The sequence below is a fragment of the Acomys minous genome (assembly GCF_964271855.1).
Source record: "Acomys minous genome assembly, chromosome: 4".
Taxonomy (NCBI): Eukaryota; Metazoa; Chordata; class Mammalia; order Rodentia; family Muridae; genus Acomys; species Acomys minous.
This window is the reverse complement of record NC_140486.1, coordinates 103,746,673-103,767,633: the sequence shown is the minus strand read 5'-3', so window position 1 is coordinate 103,767,633 and position 20,961 is coordinate 103,746,673. Positions and strand designations below refer to the sequence as shown.

At 42.5% G+C, this 20,961-nt stretch overlaps 1 protein-coding gene across 1 annotated transcript in view; it reads left to right on the top strand.

The window, feature by feature from the left end:
* VWC2L (von Willebrand factor C domain containing 2 like) overlaps nt 1–19,890 on the top strand; it is a 153,641-nt gene extending 133,751 nt beyond the window's left edge. Inside the window, exon 4 of the mRNA XM_084779874.1 lies at nt 16,565–19,890. Coding sequence (XP_084636000.1) covers nt 16,565–16,713 — 149 coding nt within the window. The 3' untranslated portion in view covers nt 16,714–19,890. The remainder of the gene's footprint in view (nt 1–16,564) is intronic.
* Nucleotides 19,891–20,961: the final 1,071 nt, after the last annotated feature.

The following is a 20,961-nucleotide window of genomic DNA, read 5'->3' as shown; positions in this document are numbered from 1 at the left end:
GGCTGCGAGCAATTCAGTGCTTCGTATTTGATCGAGGACTGTTGACCCCATACTCTTGGCTTGCATTGATCTTCATTGACTATCTTCTCCAACATAGGTCCAGCAGTTCACTAATTCACCTTTTTAGACTTCCACTTGCTCAGCAAAACACCCAACCTACATCAATGTAAGCGCATGGCTCCTAGGCTGGATACTGCAGTATACATTCCACACAAGACCATGGGAAGGCCAGGCTTTCTCCCTGGCCTGAAGGCCTCAAGAACTGGTGACCTCCTCCCATTCCAGAGTCATTCCTTCCCAGAAAAATGAGAGAGCATCATTTCACAGCTCTTTTTCACCAATAAGGAACCCATCTCTCCTCATCCTAACAGTTAGAGCTTAGAGTGGGGGTTCTCGGTTCTCGGCCTGTGGGTCATAACCCCTTCACAGGGGTCCTCTAAGATCATCAGAAAGCACAGATATTTATGTTATGACTCATTACTTTAGTAATGAAAATAATTTTATGGTAGAGGGGACACCACAACATGAGGAAATGCATTGAAGGCCACAGCATTAGGAAGGTTGAGAATCATTGTGTTAAAAGAATGGTTCCTCTTGTTTTTTTAATATTTTATTAATTTATTCATATTACATCTCAATTGTTACCCCATCCCTTGTATCCTCTCATTCTTCCCTCCCTCCCGCTTCCCCTCTACTCCCCCTCCCCTATGTCTGTGACTGAGGAGGACCTCCTCCCCTGTATATGCTCATAGGGTATCAAGTCTCTTCTTGGTAACCAGCTATCCTTCCTCTGAGTGCCACCAGGCCTCCCCATTAAGGGGATGTGGTCAAAAATGGGGCACCAGAGTTCTCATGAAAGTCAGACTCCACTCTCCACTCAATGGTAGAGAATGTCCTGTCCATCGGTTAGATCTGGGTAGGGGTTCGAAGTTTACTGCCTATATTATCCTTGGCCAGTGCCATAGTTTGAGCAGGACCCCTGGACCCAGATCCGTGTGTCATAATGTTCTTCTTGTAGGTTTCTAGGACCCTCTAGATCCTTCTATTTCCACATTCTCCAATGCTTCTCTCACCTAAAGTCCAAATAGGATGTCCTCTTGTTGAAAGAGGTGCTCATTTGGTAAGTCTGGAGTGGAGCCTAGTATGACTGGTCCCTAACAAGCCCCCTGCTGATAACTGTGGCTGCAGCTGGTCCTAAGATCTTGGTGTTTGGTTTTGGTTTTGTGGGTTTTTTTCCCTGTGATTATGCCTGCATAAATACCCAGAAATTCTAAAAACCTGTCACCATTCATTACTTGCCTTTTCTTCTCTGAATAAAGGCATATAAATAAGCAGGCATCACTAATATGAAAAGAAAAAGAAGCCTTCACTCTTTTTAATTCATACTACATCTTAACTTCTATTCAAGTTGAATTTTTATAAATATCTCTCTCTCTCTCTCTCTCTCTCTCTCTCTCTCTCTCTCTCTCTCTCTCTCTCTCTCTCTCTCACACACACACACACACACACACACACACACACACACCAACATAGCTTTTAAAATCCCAGAGGAACAGCTTTATTGCCACAATGTCATGAAAATTGCCTTTGCCAACAGATTGCTTCCTATTCACTTCCCAAGATTTCACTCAGTTTTACCCAGATCATCCAGTAAGCCTTCCATCCTCTTCCTCCACTTCTTCCCCTTCTGTTTTGATCCAGTCTGTTCCCTCCCACATCCTATTTCTAACTCTACTTTCTCTGTCTACTCAATATAAACCTACGAAGATCTGGAAACATGTCTCATAGTCTATGCTCTGTCAAGAGGACAGTAATAAATTGAGGGTGAGGAAAAATGGATAAATGACATTGATAATTGACACCTGTTCACTGATGTCTGGGGAGGTGGCAGATTTGGGGATTAACCACCCTGCTCACTACCTTTAACCCAAATTCAAGCTAAAAATCATCTGCACAAGAAAAAATAAAACAGACTCCTGGGATGCCAGTCAGCACCCAGTCTATAATTGTTTGTTTGTTTGCTAGTTAGCACGTGTGACTTTGCTCATTTTTACAGCATGCAGTGGGGCCTTTAATGATGTTGCACCATATAATCTCAGTCATTGTCCTACCTGGGAACAGATGTGGTCTGCACCTATTTGTGGTTATGATAAAAAGCCAGGACCTCAATCCATGATCTGAATGACCATATGAAATGCACTCTCCAAGACAAAATTAAAAAAAAAAAATCACACCTTGGAGCATCTCAGCACATCGGCAATGCAGAGAGTTCCTTTTTAAAGTTCAATTTTCGAGGCTGTTTATTCTGCAGCAATTGTAGCTCAGACCAAACTGATTGTTTTCCTGGCTTAAATTGCACTGCAGACCTTGAGGAAGAGAACATAAACAGTTGGCAAATTTACAGCCTTTAAAACACAATTGCCTTAACTGAGGGGTATTCCCTTAATATGGCTTCTTAAATTTTTTTTTCTCTCCTTAAGAATGTTGCCATTTCTAAGGCCACGGGAACTACTTCAAGCTAAAGCTCTCAAAGAAAATCCCTTTTTAATGTGAATTTTCTACATTGCCTATGAAGAAGAGGAGTTGGGGTAACAGAGCTGGGATGGCATTTTTCACTTGCACCAATAGTTTGACTCTACCAGCAAAACTAGCATACAATAAGCCAAAGCCAGAAATCCAATACCAGGAAGACTCCCCAAAACTACAAATCAATCCAGTGACTTCCGGAAAAAGAAAAAGAAAGAAAAAAAAAATCACTGTCTCTGCATCCCTTTATCTTTCAGTTTAACTCTTTAGTCAGCCATTTCATTCATTTTCTTGTTAATATCATCTGTTCCTTCGCTGGTATCATCATCAGTTCCTGCCAAGCTCCGATGCTGGATAAAGCAAGCACTCGCTGAGTGGCACAGTGAGCTCAGTGTTCTCAGCACCTCGTGCATATTATTAACTCTTCTCCTGAGTGTGAAGGAAGTAATCTTGTTCTTAGCTCATAGATGAGAAAACAGTGCAAAGGGAGCAGAACAGACAGAATACGTGCTTTGCCGGTCGGGGGGGGGGGGGGGGGGCTCATGAGGCTATTAAGTGCTGACAGTCAGCCTGGAGCTCTCTTTGACAATATTGTTGAGCTCTGGGGAGAAAGATCACAGAAGCAATCAAATTGCTACCATATAAATTGTAGCCATTTTCTTCACTTGGGACGTCAGCCCTGCTCAACAATTCCATTATACTTCCCCAGTCAGCTGCCTCAGCCCTTTTCTGTCCTCCTCCTCCTCTCCCTCCACTCTCTGCAGGTTCGTGTCCCATCTACTTCCCAAAGAAATGAGAAATTATCAGAGAGAAACGTGGTCAGCTTCCCACTGCCTACTGCTATGAGAAATGAACCCCTTTCCCATCTAAGAACAGGATTCAGTGTTCTTTGCCTTACTCAAGGATGCTATTCTGTTTTATCAGCACATCCATCTCTGCCGATCCCACAAACACTTTCTCCTCGCCCTTGTTTCCCTTTCTTCTTCTTCTTCTTCTTCTTCTTCTTCTTCTTCTTCTTCTTCTTCTTCTTCTTCTTCTTCTTCTTCTTCTTCTTCTTCTTCTTCTTCTTCTTCAAGACAGGGTTTCTCTGTGTAGCCTTGGCTATCTTGGACTCACTTTGTAGACCAGGCTGACATCAAACTCACAGTGATCCGCCTGCCTCTGCCTCCCCGAGTGCTGGGATTAAAGGTGTGTGCCTCTTCCCTCAGTTCTTCTCCCTTTTCCCCTGAAACTGTGCCCCCTTCCCTCAGGAAACCCTCTGACTTCCTGGATTTCTGCACCCTTATCTCTAACCACAGGCCTCAATGTGCTAAAATTGTCTTTGCTTTGGCCACCTCAGAATTTACCCTTGTCAAGGTCACAGAGAGCTCGGCTCAGCCCTACTTTCAGTGGCCATCTCAGCTGCGTGTGACCTGAAATGCCTTCCTCGCTTAGGTTTTCTGGTATTATGCACTCCCATGTCTTTTGTCTTCACTGGTTTTCCTTTTTAGTCATTCTAAGCAGTTCCTTCTCTGTCTGCACCTTAAATGCCGGTGCTGCCTTCGGCCCTTGTTCCAACTGCTTTACACCAAACATTCCCGGGGAAGCTTGTCCACACTGCCCTGGCTCCTGTGACTGTTTATATGCCGGAGGCTCCCACCTCTTAATGACCACTTTAGGCCACACTATTCCTCCAGTCACATCCTTTGTAGATGGTTTGTAGTTCCTTCAGCTCAAAACAAAACAAAAAACCCCACAAAACTCTAAGCTTGACTCCGTTCTTTCTCTCCCCAAACCCAGCTCTTTCTGCAGGGTTCCATAGATGCGCTTACATCAGGGTCTTCTGTGGCACCTTCTACGTCCATCCCCGGGCTCAGGCTACCACTAACATGAGAGAGTCACACTAATAAAGTCTCCTAACCTTTACATGTTTTTATCCAGCTCTTCACATGTTTTTATCCACTTCTCCCTGTTGCCACTTTGAACTTATCATTATTTCTGACTCATGCAAGAAAATTGTCCGTCTGTTTACTTTCCTCAACACTGTAACAACAAGTTTTGATTCAGGCATTATCTATACCGAAGGGAGCATAGCAACGGCCACATTTGAAATGGTAAGTCTATCACATGGTGGTTTCAGTTACCTTTTAGATGCTATCCGCCACCTCAGACACAGCTCTTCACAACACTAAGGTGCTGGTTCTACTTGTCTCTACCTGCTTCTCCTCTGCTGCGCCTAGAAGGTTCCCCAGGCTCCATGTCTTCACTAACTACATCGAGGGGAGGCTACAAGGAGGATGTTCCTCTCCTGGACCATCTCACCTTCCAGAATGCCTCTCATCACACAGCTCTTCCTCAGGACACGTTTCTCTTTAGCCTCCTCTCACAAAGAAACTGCTTAGTATATGCAGTCTGTATTTTATTTTTTATAAACTTTATAAACCTTTCAATTATAGTCAGCCATATCCACAAATAGATAACAACTATTTGTCTCATCAAAACTGTTTCAAGGTTATCAGACAGTGGCTGGTGGTTAATATTTGCTTGTAGAATTTTAAATTACCAGTTCACTGTCATTGTACAATTAAGTTAACTAGCCTTATTGTATACTTGTGGACTCTCTTTATACTAATCCTGTCATCACTTCTATTTCAGAGTTAGGAACTAATCCACAGGCATTGTTACTTGTGAATCACAGAAAATGTCACTTTATGTCTTACTGTACCTGTGGCATGTCTAATATATATTACTATCTTAGCCAAGAAGAGAGCATCATCTTTTGTCATACAATCTCATAATGAAATATATTATGTGTCATCTTTGATTTTTATTGTTTCTATAAGGCACTCCATGTCTTTGAATGTAACTAAAACTTTCCTGTTTCATATGTATGATGGAATGGTATGTGCATGTATGTGTTTGCACATGTGTGTTCACATGTGTGCTCATGTGTGTCTCACATGTGTGTGCACATGTGTGTATGTGTGCGCATGCATGTTTTGTTGGCAAGCATAACCACTCCCCCATCCTAACGTGTTCACCCATGACTGTTTTTAAGGAAATGAAAATAAATCTGTAAGTCTTTTGTTGATGAAGGAAGTTGTCAAAGACTATGTGAGAAAGAAGTTTGTTTAAAGAAACAGTTTTATATGAAAGTTAGGAAAAGCTGAGCCACCTTCCTCTCTAACCTGTTTCACATCTAAAGATAAGTATACACTATTCTGTTTCCAGCGAACACTGCCTTTCTTTTAAAGTGAGGTCATTAAAGCATCTAAAATAGTTCCAAATGCCATGTCTCATACACGTCTCCTTGATTCCCAGGCTGTCATGTCGGTAAAAATCACACTTATTGGAGAAACACAGTAATGACAGCCTCAGAGGCTGAGGCTGAAACTTCAAAGTAATTGAACCATTTAACCACTATTTACTTGCCCAGAATTTCTCCTTAGAAATGACCCTTCGCTAAAAGCCTGTGTTCTTGTCGCATGCTGAAGTCATTGCCTTTCGGGTACGCTCAGCGTGCAGCAAGGCTTGTCCCCAAGCTGACACTAACTATGCTATCTCCTTGGCTTCTGGAGGCATGGCTTTCATCCAAGCTCTGCTTGATATTCATGCAGGAGTTCTCACATGCTGGCTTGCACTGGAATCACTTAAAATGTGGCAGATTCTCGGGCCTCTACACCCAGATTTTCTAGCCCAGAAGGTATCCGATGGGGCCCAAAGATTTTAATTTCAAGGGTATCTACAATGATGGTGATAAGATTGATCAAGGGCCAAACTCACCTCTGAAAATTCCTCTGTCCTAATGATAGCTTATGTCCCACAAATCATAGAATTTCTTGCCCCAGGATTATATCAAATGTAGCTTCCTTATGAGAACCTGGTACCATATTCATCCATTTCTGTAGGGCAGTATTGTCTGATAGAAATATCCTGTGAGCTATAGGAATAAGACTTAATTAATTAATTAATATTTGGGTTTATTGTTTGGGAAGGGTAAGAAGTGATCTCAGGTAGCCCAGGCTGTCCCGAAAATGGCTATGTAGCTGAGGATGACCTTGACCTTCCTTTCTCTGGCCACATAAATGCTGGAGTTTCTAGGCAGTATTAGAGTTTGAAGCCAGAATTTCTTACATTCTAGGCAAGCACATACCAAGTGAGCTCAACTCCAGACCCACAAGCATGGGTTTAGATGTCTTTAAGCAGCAATATTACAAAGGTAAAAATGTAAATAATATATATCCATATAAATGGTACACTTAATCATATATTTTATTTCACCCCCCTCCACCAACATCTAATCAATATAAAAACATCAGTCAGCTATTTCACCTTCTTTTAGTTTCGTGTTCAATTACACGCTGTCTTTGAAATTTGATACATGCAATTTTGCACGTCGACTGGATTGTTCCTTGGAGAACCCATGTGCCCAGTGTCTTCTGTCATGGAGAGCTACAGCCCTAGAAGATCAGAAACTGGGGCAAGGAGGACATTCCTTGTTCTGCCCCTTGCTACGCCTGCCATCACTGCACCTATTCAGTTTCATGATATGCCAGCAGCACTATCAAGTGGACAGCAAATGTTAAGGACAAAGAACCATATCATTAGGCATATACATTGATTTTAAAATTCATGTTAGTATAACAATTTATTCTTTCTTCCTATGTACAGAACCAATTACAAATATCCCATGATATCTTCCCTACTGGAGAGTGTTTAAACTTGCTCTTCAGCTGTAGAGCCTACTGCTCCCTGCTCATGAACAACTCCTCTTCTTACTAACGCAATCCATGTTATTCCTCCCATCCTCCTGTAATCCTCTATAAACACACACAGACATCTGTTTGTCTACATATGCTTTATTAAACCAGGATCATAACGTACCCAGTGCTCTGTGCTACTGCATTCTTACTGAATAATAACGCGCAGAATCCTTGCGAGTCAGCTGCAAGTCCTGATGCTTCCCTTTTAACGCCTGCAGGAGAACCTATAGAGTAGGGTAGCATAATCTGCTCAATATTTCTGCTGTTGATTTTTTTTAAGTCATAATTGATCTTTACTCAATCAGTAAGGGAAAACGACAAGGCTTTCCACTGTATACCAGACTATATGTAACATCTGTCCCTGCCTACCCCTCCTTTCACTTAGTTTGCAATCCCATTCTTAACCCTTAACCAGAATTTTTTTCTGTCACACCCATGCCCTTTCTTCCCAACAAGAGCAATGACCATTAACCGTCTCAGGAATTCACTGTAAGCCATTTTCCTTTTTAAAAGATCATGGCTCAATCAGCAAAGGGCACACACCAGGGCCTACACCACAGCCCTCTCTGGAGAGCCACTATTCAGGTATTTTCATGATTTGTCTTCTTCTGATTAACAGGAAACAAGCCTGGGAGAAATCCACAACAACTTTATTGCTATACGCCTGCTTGGTCTGGACACAAATCTCAATCCACAGAAGTACAAGAATCGTCCTTATTTATTCTTTGAAATAATAATAATAATAATAATAATAATAATAATAATAATAATAATACCACCGGAAATTAAAGGACCTGAACTTGATAACCTAACCAACATGATTCAGCTCGCAGCGCAGGTGATGGCAGTAATCAGAGTGATACGTGGCATTAGGTCTTCAGCCTCCCCATGTGACTGGTACAGTCTTGGTGCTTTATGGATGAAAATGTATTTGTCCCCTCAACACCTCTCTGAAGTAGGCTCTCTTACTGTATTATAATCCCCCTTCATATCTAAAGTCACTTAGTCCATGCAGCCAACCAGTGCCTAAGTAGGATTGAAATGGGAGTTGTCTAGCTCCAGGGTCTTAATTCTCTGCCTTACCTGTCTCTATGAGTTTCCAGCATCCTCACGTGTAAATTGGATGGGACCACGTGAACCCCGACTAGCTTTAGGAGAGCAGCGAGAAGCATGATCAGGGCTTGAGGGTCATTCGCAGTTCTAATGACTCAATCAACACTCATGTTTGGAAATTTGGAAAATTGACTAGGCAGACAGCCAGACTGGCAAGCTAGCGGTAGCTAATGCTGAACCTGAATGCCACCCCATGCCCAGAGCTGGCCGATTAGCCTGGGTTTAGAATGAGCAGCCACTTTTCTCTGACTGTATATCTTGACCATATTCTTCCTCTCTGGGCTCCATCGCTTCACATCTTATTTAATTGGAACACCAAGCTATAAATCTTGCGTGCTTAGGGGCCAGAAAACCCTCTGGCGTTCTCAGACTGAGGTCTGTGGGGGAGTTCGGCTATATTGAATTTTCAAATAAAATGATTAACCATCACCGTCACCTTCAGGGCAGCCTCTGAGAAAATAATCCTTCCTGAATCTTGCCACCTTAATCTGGGAAAGCTTTTTTTTGTTTTGTTTTGTTTTGTTTTCAAGTTTAATAAAAAGGGTTTGGAAGTAACATAGGCATAAGCCACTGAAAGCAGATGGAGAGAGCCTCCCTCTGTCTAGTCCAGGCTCCTGGATTGCTGTCCCTCCTGTCCGTCTCTGCCTAAGAAGGCCTCCAGGACACGTCACCTGGCAGGGCTAAGGCATTTCATTCCACCTTAAGTGTGCTTGTCTCTAACTGCTGGCTTTATTGGCAACATTTTCCCAAGATTCTAATAACTGAAAAATAGACCCACCTGATCAGAAAACCTCTTTGCTTTTCCAGAGCACAACAAGTTCCATCAGATTTCGTGAAGCAGAGAATTAAAATCCGAACGAAGGACAGAATCCAATACAATTCAATAGCAAACTGAAGCCTACTGGCCTAGTAGTCACTGAAAGGATGATTTAGATGATCTGCCAAATAAGTATGGGAGGTTTATGGCTTCACATGATAGGGATTAGCCTCATTTTTGCAGCAAGAAGATCATTTACAAGTAATTTCTATAAGATACCAAGTGCTGATATTGAACTTTCAAATCAAGGCTAGAGAGTGAAATAATCTAAAGAGAACAATTAAACAGTCTAAAGTTGTTTTCCGAGAAAGCGTTTTCAAGGAAGCCATACTACTTTATAATCATAAAGTGCAGGTGGAGATGGCATGGCCAGCCTGGCTTTTTAAAGCATATCTGTGTTGATACACAATTAAAAAAAAAATAAAGCATACCCTTCTGGAGCATGCCCCGTGTCACCCCTGCTATCTGCTGTGTTCATCAGTGGAGCCATGCTGCCTTTGTGATCACTTGTGCTTCCCAGGACTCAATCCCACTCTTGGGAAGATGGTCTATAAAGCTCTTTAAGGAGCCATTTCCCTGCCTCCCAAGTGAATTTTACAGGTAGGATCCCTATTCCCTTCCATCTAGTCTCCCATTCACCCATCATTCCCTTTGCCTCCCCCCACCACACCCCAATAACTTAAACATCCAAGTTCCCTGCCCCTAGTACAGCCTTATCATCCCAGGTGCTACCAAAACCTGGAAGAAGTGAAGAGCAGCTCTTGTTTTCAGGAAGATTGTTTTCTGGGATGGAACCTGAAGAAACTGCTCTGTGTTCCCCGTCTCAACTTCTCATTGGTGGTTAGACTTTGGGAAAGACACTTGATGTTTCTGTGTTTCCTTGCCTCGCCTGAAAAGTAAGGAAAACTATCTCACTGGAAGAGAAGATAGATAATGCATAAGGAGCTCTTCAGGAGTATTTGAAGGGCAAGGGCAAGGTCATGTGCCTATAATTCCAGCACTTGGGAGGATGAAGACCTGGGATTTGAGGCTAACCAGGGTTATGTGAGTATAATCTTGTCTCAAAACACCAACAGTAACAACAACAAAAACCAAAACGAAAATCAAACAAGAAAAGACAATTGGAGCAGTGTTCACTGAATTGTTCACTGAATTGAGAGGTATCCAGTGGTTCTGGATTTTACCTGAGCATTCTACAGGAGAAAGCCAAGGCATTTTAGTTGGCATTCTTAATGTCTGAGGACAAAGGAGAGACACATAGGATCATGGCTAACATTTACAGTGAAGAAAAGCATTCTGAAGTTCATCCTCATTGACATCCTATGCTCAGCTTAGCATCCAAACTGAATTGTCTCCTCCCTGTGACTGGGGAAATCACGTATATATCCAGAAACATTTCTATCCGCCAGAAAAGCTACAAAAGCCAGAGATTCGTATTCCAGTGCTCTTATAGCTGGAGTGAGAGCCCATGATGGGAGTCCCGCTGCAGATACATCTGCCACAGATTTCAGATGAAAAGCTGATATGGAAACAGCCCGTCCTGGCAGGTCTGGTAGACAGGAAGTTAGACAGGTAGTTCTAGCAATGATACATAGAGGCCCATGCTGTAGAAATTGATGGAATCACCTGTTCTTTCTGTACCCAAGGTGAGTTTTTACTGCTCCTTATTTGTGGCTTTTGAGCTTTCCTTCAACGGTCTTACCTGCAGCTTTCTTCTTTGGCTACTGTGGATACTGTCTGGATATAATTTCTTCCAATAAGATCATTTTCCTCTTAAATTATCCAGGACCGGTTTTGTTGATACCTAATTGTTTCCCATGTACCTCCCGCCACACTGTGCCTTCGTGGCCTTGCATGTATGGGAGCCCAACCAACTGCTCTTCTAAAACCTGCCTCTGTTCTCCACCTCTTTCCTTTTATCCCCTCTAGATAAAACCACATCCCTCTCCTAGGGGGGTCTTTTCCCTTAAAACTTTATTTTCTATAAGGAATAGTCGGATCAACTAATTCAAGCCCATGTGCTAACTGCTGAAAAGTAATGTAAATGTTAAGCCGGCATTTTTAATGTCTTATAACAAAGGAGGAAAGATTTTCTTCGCCTGTCTTAACACATTGCCAACGCCTGTAAGGTTGCTAGACTTTGCAGCATCAGAAGGTCTGCATCTGCCGAGACGTGCCCTCTCTAGTCCACCTACAAGTGCCTATAAACAAGTCACATAGTGACACCTGTGAAACTGACATTATTAGTGTCTTTATCTCAAAGTAACACACACACACACACACACACACACACACACACACACACACACACACACACACACACACACAGTGGGGCATGGGGGAGAAGAGACATGGCATAGAGCCCAGAATCTTGAGGCCTAACCTAGTAACATGCCAGTGTATGTTTAACTGGCTGAGAAATGGAGAGGGAAGAAGGTGGATTTTGCAGCATTTTCTGATCTAATTTGGGTTGTGTAAACGCATCTGCCATGTCCAGTTTCAGGCCACCAAAATCATGTTAATAAGTCCAGAAAACTCGTGGATGTTTCATGATTTTGTCTTGTACTCGGTATTGAGTGCCTTCCCAGCCACGCTCGCTAACTTCCTATCTTATTCTCCGCTGGGACCCACTGGCTCATTCCACTTTCCTTAAGGGCCCCCACTCCCTCCTGCTTTATTCAGCACAAAGGCTCCTTCTCTGGGCTGGGTCTGGTTCTCTGCTACAACTCACAGCTGCCCGTGCTTTCCTTCAGAGCACTGACCACGTTATGTATTTACTCCTTAATGTCATCGTGTGGTATTTAGCATTGCAAGTAAGCACAGCTATGAATCAATGTGTGGTCAAACTAGCTCCCAACTCCTTTTTCTCCTCAGTCTTTTATAAAGGGGGCTTAGGGAATTATCAGAAAACTTCAGGGTCTGAGTAAATCCTCTTGGTCCTTATAACCACAAATATGACCGACAAGATTTGTTAAAATGTTGCGTTTTCGAAGCCAGAAGAAATCATTCCAAACACTTTCTCTCTGATCTCAAGATATTCGACACACGTGTTTCGTGGCACCTTGTGGAAAGTGGGATGAGCTGATGAGAGAAAGTGTTGCCCGAAAGACAGAGTTCTTAGCTCGCCTCGCTCAGCCCTCCAGGGTTTCAGTTTTCACACTTGATCTCTCTCTCTCTTCCTTATAAGATTTCTCTTGAGTGGTTTTTGACTGTGAAAAAAATTTAAGATAGCTTTTTCTGCTTTATGGATATGCAAATAAATGCTCAAAGAAGTATAGCATAGTGGGGAGAATATTCATGTCCCGTGGGGAAATGCCTCCATGGTTCAGCGTTCTCAGGTCCCTTCTCCCCTCCTAGTCTGAGTCTCCGCAAAGAATCCAATTTGCAACTCTATCACATTTTCCAAGATGTTGAGTCCTTTCGGAGACTATACCACACGGGTCTCCCATTCGTATTTGGATAACAAAGTGTTTTTCCAAAGATCACATGCATGATAAACCACAGAAGCACATTTTGAGTCCCTCCGAATCATAGACCATCTCCACTGTGTTTCTTTCCACTGTGAGCACGAGTGGAAACTTCGCTGCTACCTTGAGAACCACCCCCTGCCGCCGCTGGTCCACACAGTCTCTCCACAGAAGATTTCCTCTAGTTTTTAAACAAATGAGGCTTGTTAGAAACTAGTTGAATGCACAACATAAAACCAGGAAATAAATAATGATCTGAATTAAAAACAATCTTGCACCTTTCTGTTAGCAGCACGTTTCCTACGTCCATATGCATCTGCAGTGCGTGAATGTACTAGATTTCTACACTTTGATCAGAGGCTCAGGATCTGGGACCAAAACCATGACAGGGCATTTTTTTCTGAACATAGTAAGTTTAATTCCTATCTCAGTGATACCACATTCTGGCCATGTGACCTCTGGCTAGCGATTTTCTATCTCGGAGGCTCAATGTCATGAGGAGAAGAGCATGTGGCTTCTACAGATTATGGTAAAAAGCAATATGAGACACAGTCCAGCATAAAGTAAGCGCTCAATGGATGATCACCATATATTTCCATCAGTAAGTGAGCATTTCTATACTATGCTTCTGGGTGTGGTGATCAGATAAGGGCTTATCTATAGGTTCAGTAGCATGTTTGCCTCTCACAACACAGAACGAGCTAGTCCACCTATTTCATCCAGCTAACTAAACTTCAGGCTGAGTTCTTAGCATCTGCTAGACATAGCCTCATGCCTGTGCTGTAAAAAAATAACAGATATTCAGTTGTTGTCTTCAAGGGGCTGACAGGATAACACATACCTGATATAAGAGCTTGTGCATTTTAATTATCTCTATGAGAAAAAAAAAATCTCAGCACAGTTTTGCCAGCTGCAACATTCAATCTCAGTTCTTGGAGAAGAGGCAGGGGCAGGGAGAGAGGAGAGAGGAGAGAGAGAGAGATCAATTCACTGGGGATCAGTGTGTCTTCTCCATCTCTCAGCTTAGATCATAGAATGAGTAGCCAGTTGGTCACCTTTCCTCTCTTAAGCCACCACTCTCTATGAATTATTGGCCAGTTCCTCTTTCTTCTCCTTCTGCATTAAATGATTCCAATCATTCAACCTTTCTTCCTGGGGTCCTATCTGCCAACCTTCAGTTTAATCATTTTCACTACTGTCTTCTGGGGTTTCTCCAAGTCCTGTATATTTGAATGTGTTGCTTTGTCATTGAAATCAGCCTTCTGAGCAGTTTATCCCTTTATATAGACAAAGGAAAAATGAGAGCAACTTCCAAATAGGAGGATGGTAGGGAGAAGCAAGGACAATGCTCTAAATAAGGAACTCATGGGGAACAGTCACATGCTTAAAGAAAATTAGCACTCAGTGCCACCAGTATCGGGGAGAGGGCTAAAACCAGAACATTTTTTAAATAGTGCCCACCATTCTACCCATAATTATCTAAATTGCTTTTAAGTATATGACTTTTAACAGCAAACTTGAGACTCGCTATGGTTATATTTGAGAGTCTCAGAACAAGACCAACAAAATCCTTATAATACAAAAGTTAAGGAGATCAAACAAGAAGGCTGGTTCCTGCAAAATGCCACTGGCCATCAGGTAGACAGCTGAGCGCTTACAACATGGTTCACGGGCAATGGCTTTGGCCAGTCTTGGCACATGCAAAAGATCTTTCATTTGTGTTCAATCCATCAATATACTTAATATTTCTTGGGCTGAAAGTGCAGCAAATTCTAAATGACTCTCAAGAAGTGATGGATAGAGGTTAATCAAATGGATGCTGATCACAGCATGCCACCAAGACGGGCAACAAGAAGCAAAGACAAAACAGATCTAGCAAAGTATCCCTTCCAGACATAAACCGGTGACTAGCACGGAGTCTCTTTTCATACATCCTACCTGCTTTCTGTTACTGTGCTAATGAGTCTTTCCAGCATTCTGGGAGACAGAAGCACATCTCCATGAATATGTACACACACAGAGGGGGGGGAGGGAGGGAGGGAGGGAGGGAGGCAGGGTGGGTGTCAAATCTTTAAAGAAGCTGTGAGAATTCCTACTAGCTAATAGTCTGCTGTTGAATGCACATCTTTGTTTTGAAACCATGATTTGAATTGTTTCAATTGTTTCCTTCCCCTCCTGAAACAGTTAAAACACATACTTAGAGTAAAAGTCTTGGTTGGGCAGGGGAAGGGGGGATAGAAAGCATTAATCTTCTGGGCTGACCCCAGGCAGACAGAGTGGGCCAGCTCCAGTACTGCTTCTGAACGTACTTGGATCCTCACAAGACCCTGTGTGCCTGAAACTGGTTGGGCTGGCAGGTGTCTGTCAGCAGATAAGTCTAAGTACTAGGCATGAGAGAACAAGATACACACCATGGGACCCTGGTCCTGCCAAGTCCTTCAAAGAACCCTTTGTTCCGGGTTCAGAAGAAAGCCATGGTTTGGTGTTGGTTGTCCCCACAGTACTGTAGTCACACATGTAATCTAGTCTATCAACTAATGCCTTAAACCCTCAGATATACACAGCTAATATTGTGATTCTGAAGTAATCAGAAGCCGAAGACGCCCAAGGACTTATCAAAGAGCCAGAACAGGAAACAGCCTCCTGGATTTGTCTGGCAGTAGAGAAGAAGTCTTATCAACTCTGAACAATGGTTGAGAAAGTGAAGGAGGGTTTTGACAGTGACATGTTCCCAGAGTGCCATGAAGTTAGTGACTTCGGCAAGTAGCTACAACCAATGACTTAACAAATTGTCACTGGTCACAACCCAGCGCTCTCTTCTTTACCCAAATGTATTCTTCTGAGACTTAACGCCAAGTGGCTCCTAGAAGCCAATGATTTGTACCATCCCTCTGCAATCCACCATGCCATAGGAAGACATATTTTATATAGTTTCAACTATATAACTATGGGAAAAACTATGTGGAATAATATTAACATTCTTATATGAAGAGAGCTAAAAGAGAAAGAAACATGAGAAACCAAATAATTCAAAAAACAAAAACAAAACAAAAGATAGAGGGGAAAGAGACAAGACCTTTAAAAAACCTGAGATTGGTTCCTGGTTTATTAAACACAGAGGGGGTGGGGTGGGGGGGATGACACACAAACACATGTATCCATCAAAAGTGAGCAGGGGTCATGTGCTGTAAAGCTTTTTGGGACCTGAAAAAGTAAAATAAAATTCCTGCTGACTTTCAAAAGCCAACCATTTGGGTTATTCCTTTAAACAACAACAACAACAAAAAAAAAAAAAAAAGGGAAAAGGGAAAAAAAGATAGCCAGCAGATTAAAGGAACTCCATTTATAAAAATCAAATGAACCTCTAACAGAGCTTGTTTGGGGACATGAATAAATCATCCATCCATGAATTATTCATTGTTATCAAGAAACAAGTTGGGGATTCCAGGAACCAGGCAGAATCTGGGGAGTGAGCAAATTCCCTGTGTCTCACCCTCCACATGACATGGGTACTGTCATGTAAGGCCAACTGCCAACCACGCCTGTCCTCCATTTATAGTGTACTTCATTACCCTTATACCAAGGGGGAAAAATCAAACAGAGTTTAATCCATAATATGCTCAATAAACAGACAATAAACAAAGCAGAGGCCCCACCTGTCTTTCAGTGTGATATACATAATAAATGTGAGCTATGTGTTAAAGATCAGGGGGTGGAAAGCTTGACTCTGAAGAGGTTGACTAAACTCCTTGATGACAAGCTTTTGACACAGCCTGGCCTTCTCATTCCTGGTGTGTGGTGGGCTTGCTCCTGGGAAGGAACAAGAGAGAGAGGAGAGGGGAGGCTTCTGGATGTAATGCACTAACCAACACGCGCGTGTGTGTGTGTGTGTATTCCAGGTCCAAACTGCTTTGCAGGAACTACGATAATTCCAGCTGGCATTGAAGTGAAAGTGGACGACTGTAACATCTGTCATTGTCACAACGGGGACTGGTGGAAACCAGCTCAGTGTTCAAAGCGCGAATGCCAAGGGAAGCTGACCGTGTAGGACAAATCTCCAACTGGTTACAAGTTCTATGAGGGGATGCTATGGCTTCTACACTGCACACGTTTGACACCCGACAACATGAGCAAACAAGCTCCTGCCAACTACAACAGGGTCACCAGCAAAACCTTCTGGGGTTGACAAAAGTGAATATTTTACGAAGAGGAAACTGCTCTCTCTTTCTCTTGCTATATAAAATATCCATAGCATATAGCTATCTAAACCACTTTTGTATTTTCCAATGCTTGATGGTGACTTGACGAACAAGATTTCTGGGACAAGAAAGAAAGAAAACAGACTTGGACAGGCTCCTTCCCAGATGATGCCTCTGACCTGCCAGTCCGTGTCCCTTGACTTACTCCATTTTTACTCTGCTGTGCATCCTACATTTTTCTCGTGTGTTTTCTACCTTGGGACTCTAAAGGGGTCGGATCTGACTGCACAGTAAAATTTTGTGTTACATCAGAAGTGTTTGATAAAGAAACTTTGACGGGGGGTGGGGAGTATCCTCCCAGATAGGAAAAAAATGGAAGAGTGTCCAAGCCATGGCTCTCTTGGGGCAATTATGTTTGTAGGCCAAGACACAGGGAAGTAAACTGAGTCCTCTGTAGACCAAAGCCAGGAACAGATAGTTTGTCCGATCTGTTGGTGTTCACTGTTGATTCTTACCAACCACACATTTCATACGTAAAACTTTGAAACTGCCAATCAGAAACAAGTAGGTGAGTGAGGAACACCGTGAATTGACTCAAGAACCTGAAGAGACAGGCATTGAAAACTGTAGCGTTTCATCACCAGACTTCTTCATGACGCCAGCATTCAGTTTGGTTCATAATTAAACACACTGCAAAGCCCACCTTGTCACCGGGCAATATAAATACCAGAACCAGGGTGAACAGCCCCACTGTGAATCAATCTTTCTAAACACTTCTGACTTTCAAGATCCAATTTGGCTGAAAGCCAGGCCTATACACAGCAGTTTTTATGGTTCGGGACAGTGTTTGCCATGTTACAGTAACAACCACTCAGCCCTAACTCTAAAATCCAGATTCAGGACACTCTTTCCACCTTAAGTGCTGATGTAAATTAAAGATTAGGGTAGAGTGAGTCTTGCACAATACAATTTCCTTAGTTGAACATTTTTAATGTATATATTAGATACTAAACTATTAAAGAGAACTTTTGAAGAGTCTCAAGGTTGCCCTGGTAATGCTGCTAGTATAATAACGGGAAAAATAATAATAAAAGAAATACACAGGGTATCTGATACCACCTCCAACCAAGTGCAAAATTCACAGTTCTGAGACCACATGGCCTAGTCACTTACTCCACCATCCATCCTAAATCCCCTGGTGCAGATTTGACAGGGTCCTTAGGGAACTTCAAAGTTTTCTTCATCTCCATTCTCGTCCCCCCCCCCCCGCCGTTTTCTGCTCCCACCTCAATCTGGCTTTCAAGTGGCTTCTGTGGAGGACCACACTATACTGACCTTATCCTAATGTCAGTCTCTGACATGTGGGGCCAGATCGGTAGGGGCTCTTCTGCATATTCTTAGGATACTGAGTGGCATTCCTGGATTTAATCCGCAAGGTACCAGGAACAACCATCTAGTTATCTCAACCAAATGTCCCCAGACCTTGCCAAAAGTCCTCAAGGGGTATGGGTAGGGAACAGAACGTTACCTGGTTGAGAAGCTGTATGTATCGTTTCTGCCACATACCATGCTGGGCAGCTCCACTTGCACACACACATGGCTTTGTTGAGCCCCTGAGTCCTTTGGATCATACACAAACATGAACCTTCCCGGGGGAGGGGAGGGGTGTCAATCTCCTCCCTATTAAGTGATGTTTCTAACACCCACTCTCCGGACACCGGTTTTCTTTAGTCTCATAAATTAGTTTTCTCATTTAAAATTGTCAGCCTCCCTGGAAACACCACCTGTCATCAAAGAAAGAGTTGTCATTTCCAAAATTAATGTGCTGATGAGCCAGACCTGACACTTTTACACACACTACGCTTGTGTTATGATACAAATAACCATCCTGGTGCCATCCGAGGAAGAACATCCAGCCGCCTTCCTTTAGAACACCAATTTGCTGCGAGGCTGGTGCCTTTCAGTTGCCACTATGGATACATCATACAGACAGCCATGAATCATTCATGAGAAGTTCTGCATGATTCATGCCTGTACTCAAAAGCAAAGGCGCTCCACACTTCAGCCGTGTCTAGACAGACTTGTACTATACAGCTTTCTTTGCCCTGGGGTTGCCTATTGCCAGTTCCAAAACCCCATACTCTTGGAAAGAAATAATAATAATTACCATTGCTGTAACAAATGACAGGAAAAGTCTAAAACTGAAAAAAAAATCACTAATAGAGCCATGTACCATAGACCCTTATCTATTATTAAGGAGTTACTATGTCCTTATTAGAAATAGAGAGTGTGCAACTTGGAAGCCAAGCTACACAGGTTTTGCATCAAAGTCTGAGCCCGCTGACACTCACAGCAAGGGTTCCCCAGGATCCAGTGCAACAGTTGGCAGTTGGCAGCCGATCAATGCCCTTTGCTACAATTTGAGAAGAGGGAATTTTATCATTGTTTATGCTGGGTTTGGCCTTGCTTTCTTTGGTCTGTTTGTTACGTTTCACTACAGTGTTTCCTTTAATACCCATAAGTACCAGTGTTTTCCCACCTTTAGGGGGAGACCAACCTAATCTGTGACAGGATTTCGCATAAAGGAGTAAACATTTAACAACTTCCTCCTACCCAGGTCACTGAGAAATTCTTTCCAAGTTCTGAACATCAGAGTTCTTCTGGTCTCATCATTTTGTTGTTGTTGTTGTTGTTGTTGTTGTTTCTTTTGAAGGCTTTGATTGCCTCCACGCAATCACCTCTGTGTTACCATTTCTCCTCTGCCTTTGGCTCTGGGCTTTAAATCCAACTATGTTTAAACAAGGGATCAGCATCTGGTTTGTCAGCTGATGCTTGTTAAACTGATTCAGTTTCTAAAATCTTTGAAAAATGGTGTGCCTGAAAACTAGTGAAAGAGAGAGAGATTAAAAAAAAAAACACTAAATACTAAACTGTAAAAAAGGGATTCTAGCAACAATATTTGATGTGTAAAAGAATATATTATTAAAAAATTATTTTGTTAAATATAAAGTGTGTTAACCAATGAACATTGTTTGTGGTATGTTTTGCTTCCCAAGTTTCTCCTTTCTCCAATCCTTCTTGTTCAAAGATGAACTCATGATGGCATCTGTCATCCGACAGCACACAGATCACCACCGCTGTAACAAATTAGACTTAAGCTTTAATTCTAGTATCTGCCTGCGTGAATTTTTCATTTTTCAAACCTTCCTTTACTCTACACTTACTAGGCGCTAAGGTGCCCGAGTGGTCAGGCATGCCACACACAATGCTAGCCCTGGAGACAACAGCTGCATCTTCAGTCTCCACGGTACACCGATGAAGAAGGAATCCTGCCTCTCTTTTACTCTTTTACTACTGAGGACATCAGGATGCAAAGAGACTAATGCTTTCCCTGACCTCACGAGATGGGAAGTGGCCGTGCAGAAATGTATTGTAAAACATTGTAAGCCTTCAGTAAAATAGCATGAGGGTCCTTTGTTTCCTCCTTGTCCTGATCCAGTGGTTACACTAAGTTAACTTACTGTTTTCTATACGTGATATCACACATGTATCCATACACTCCTGAAATGAAATAATCACCTTTTCAAAAGGTGATATTTTCTACAAAATCATATTTGCTATCAAATCTAACAAAATTAGTAATCTTGGGACTGTCAAATATCCAGCCCATTTTCAAAGGATTATTTTGAATATGAGAAGCAAGTTTGATTTTACAATCCAAAATGGCCTTATTGGTGTGCCTTCTTAAACCTAAGGTATAGATTCGAATTTTGCCTACCACAGCTAAAGACTCTCATAAGACTCCTGCATGTGTTGTTATTTGAGAATGTATACTGAGAATATCATTCTCCTAATGCCCATGTTCAACTGTACCAATTGACTCCCAAGAAGCAGTGAAAAGTGGGCCCAGCACAAGCACCAATCCTGGCAACCAGTACCCAGACTACACGCCTGAGTCTTCTTTGTACACAAACTCTCCTTGAGGAGGAAGAATGAAATGTCTTTGCCATGCTCCTTGAGATGAACCCACTGCCTAATGCAAAGTTATGTGGACAATATTTTATAATTGCCGCCACTTTCTACATTACTAGAGAATG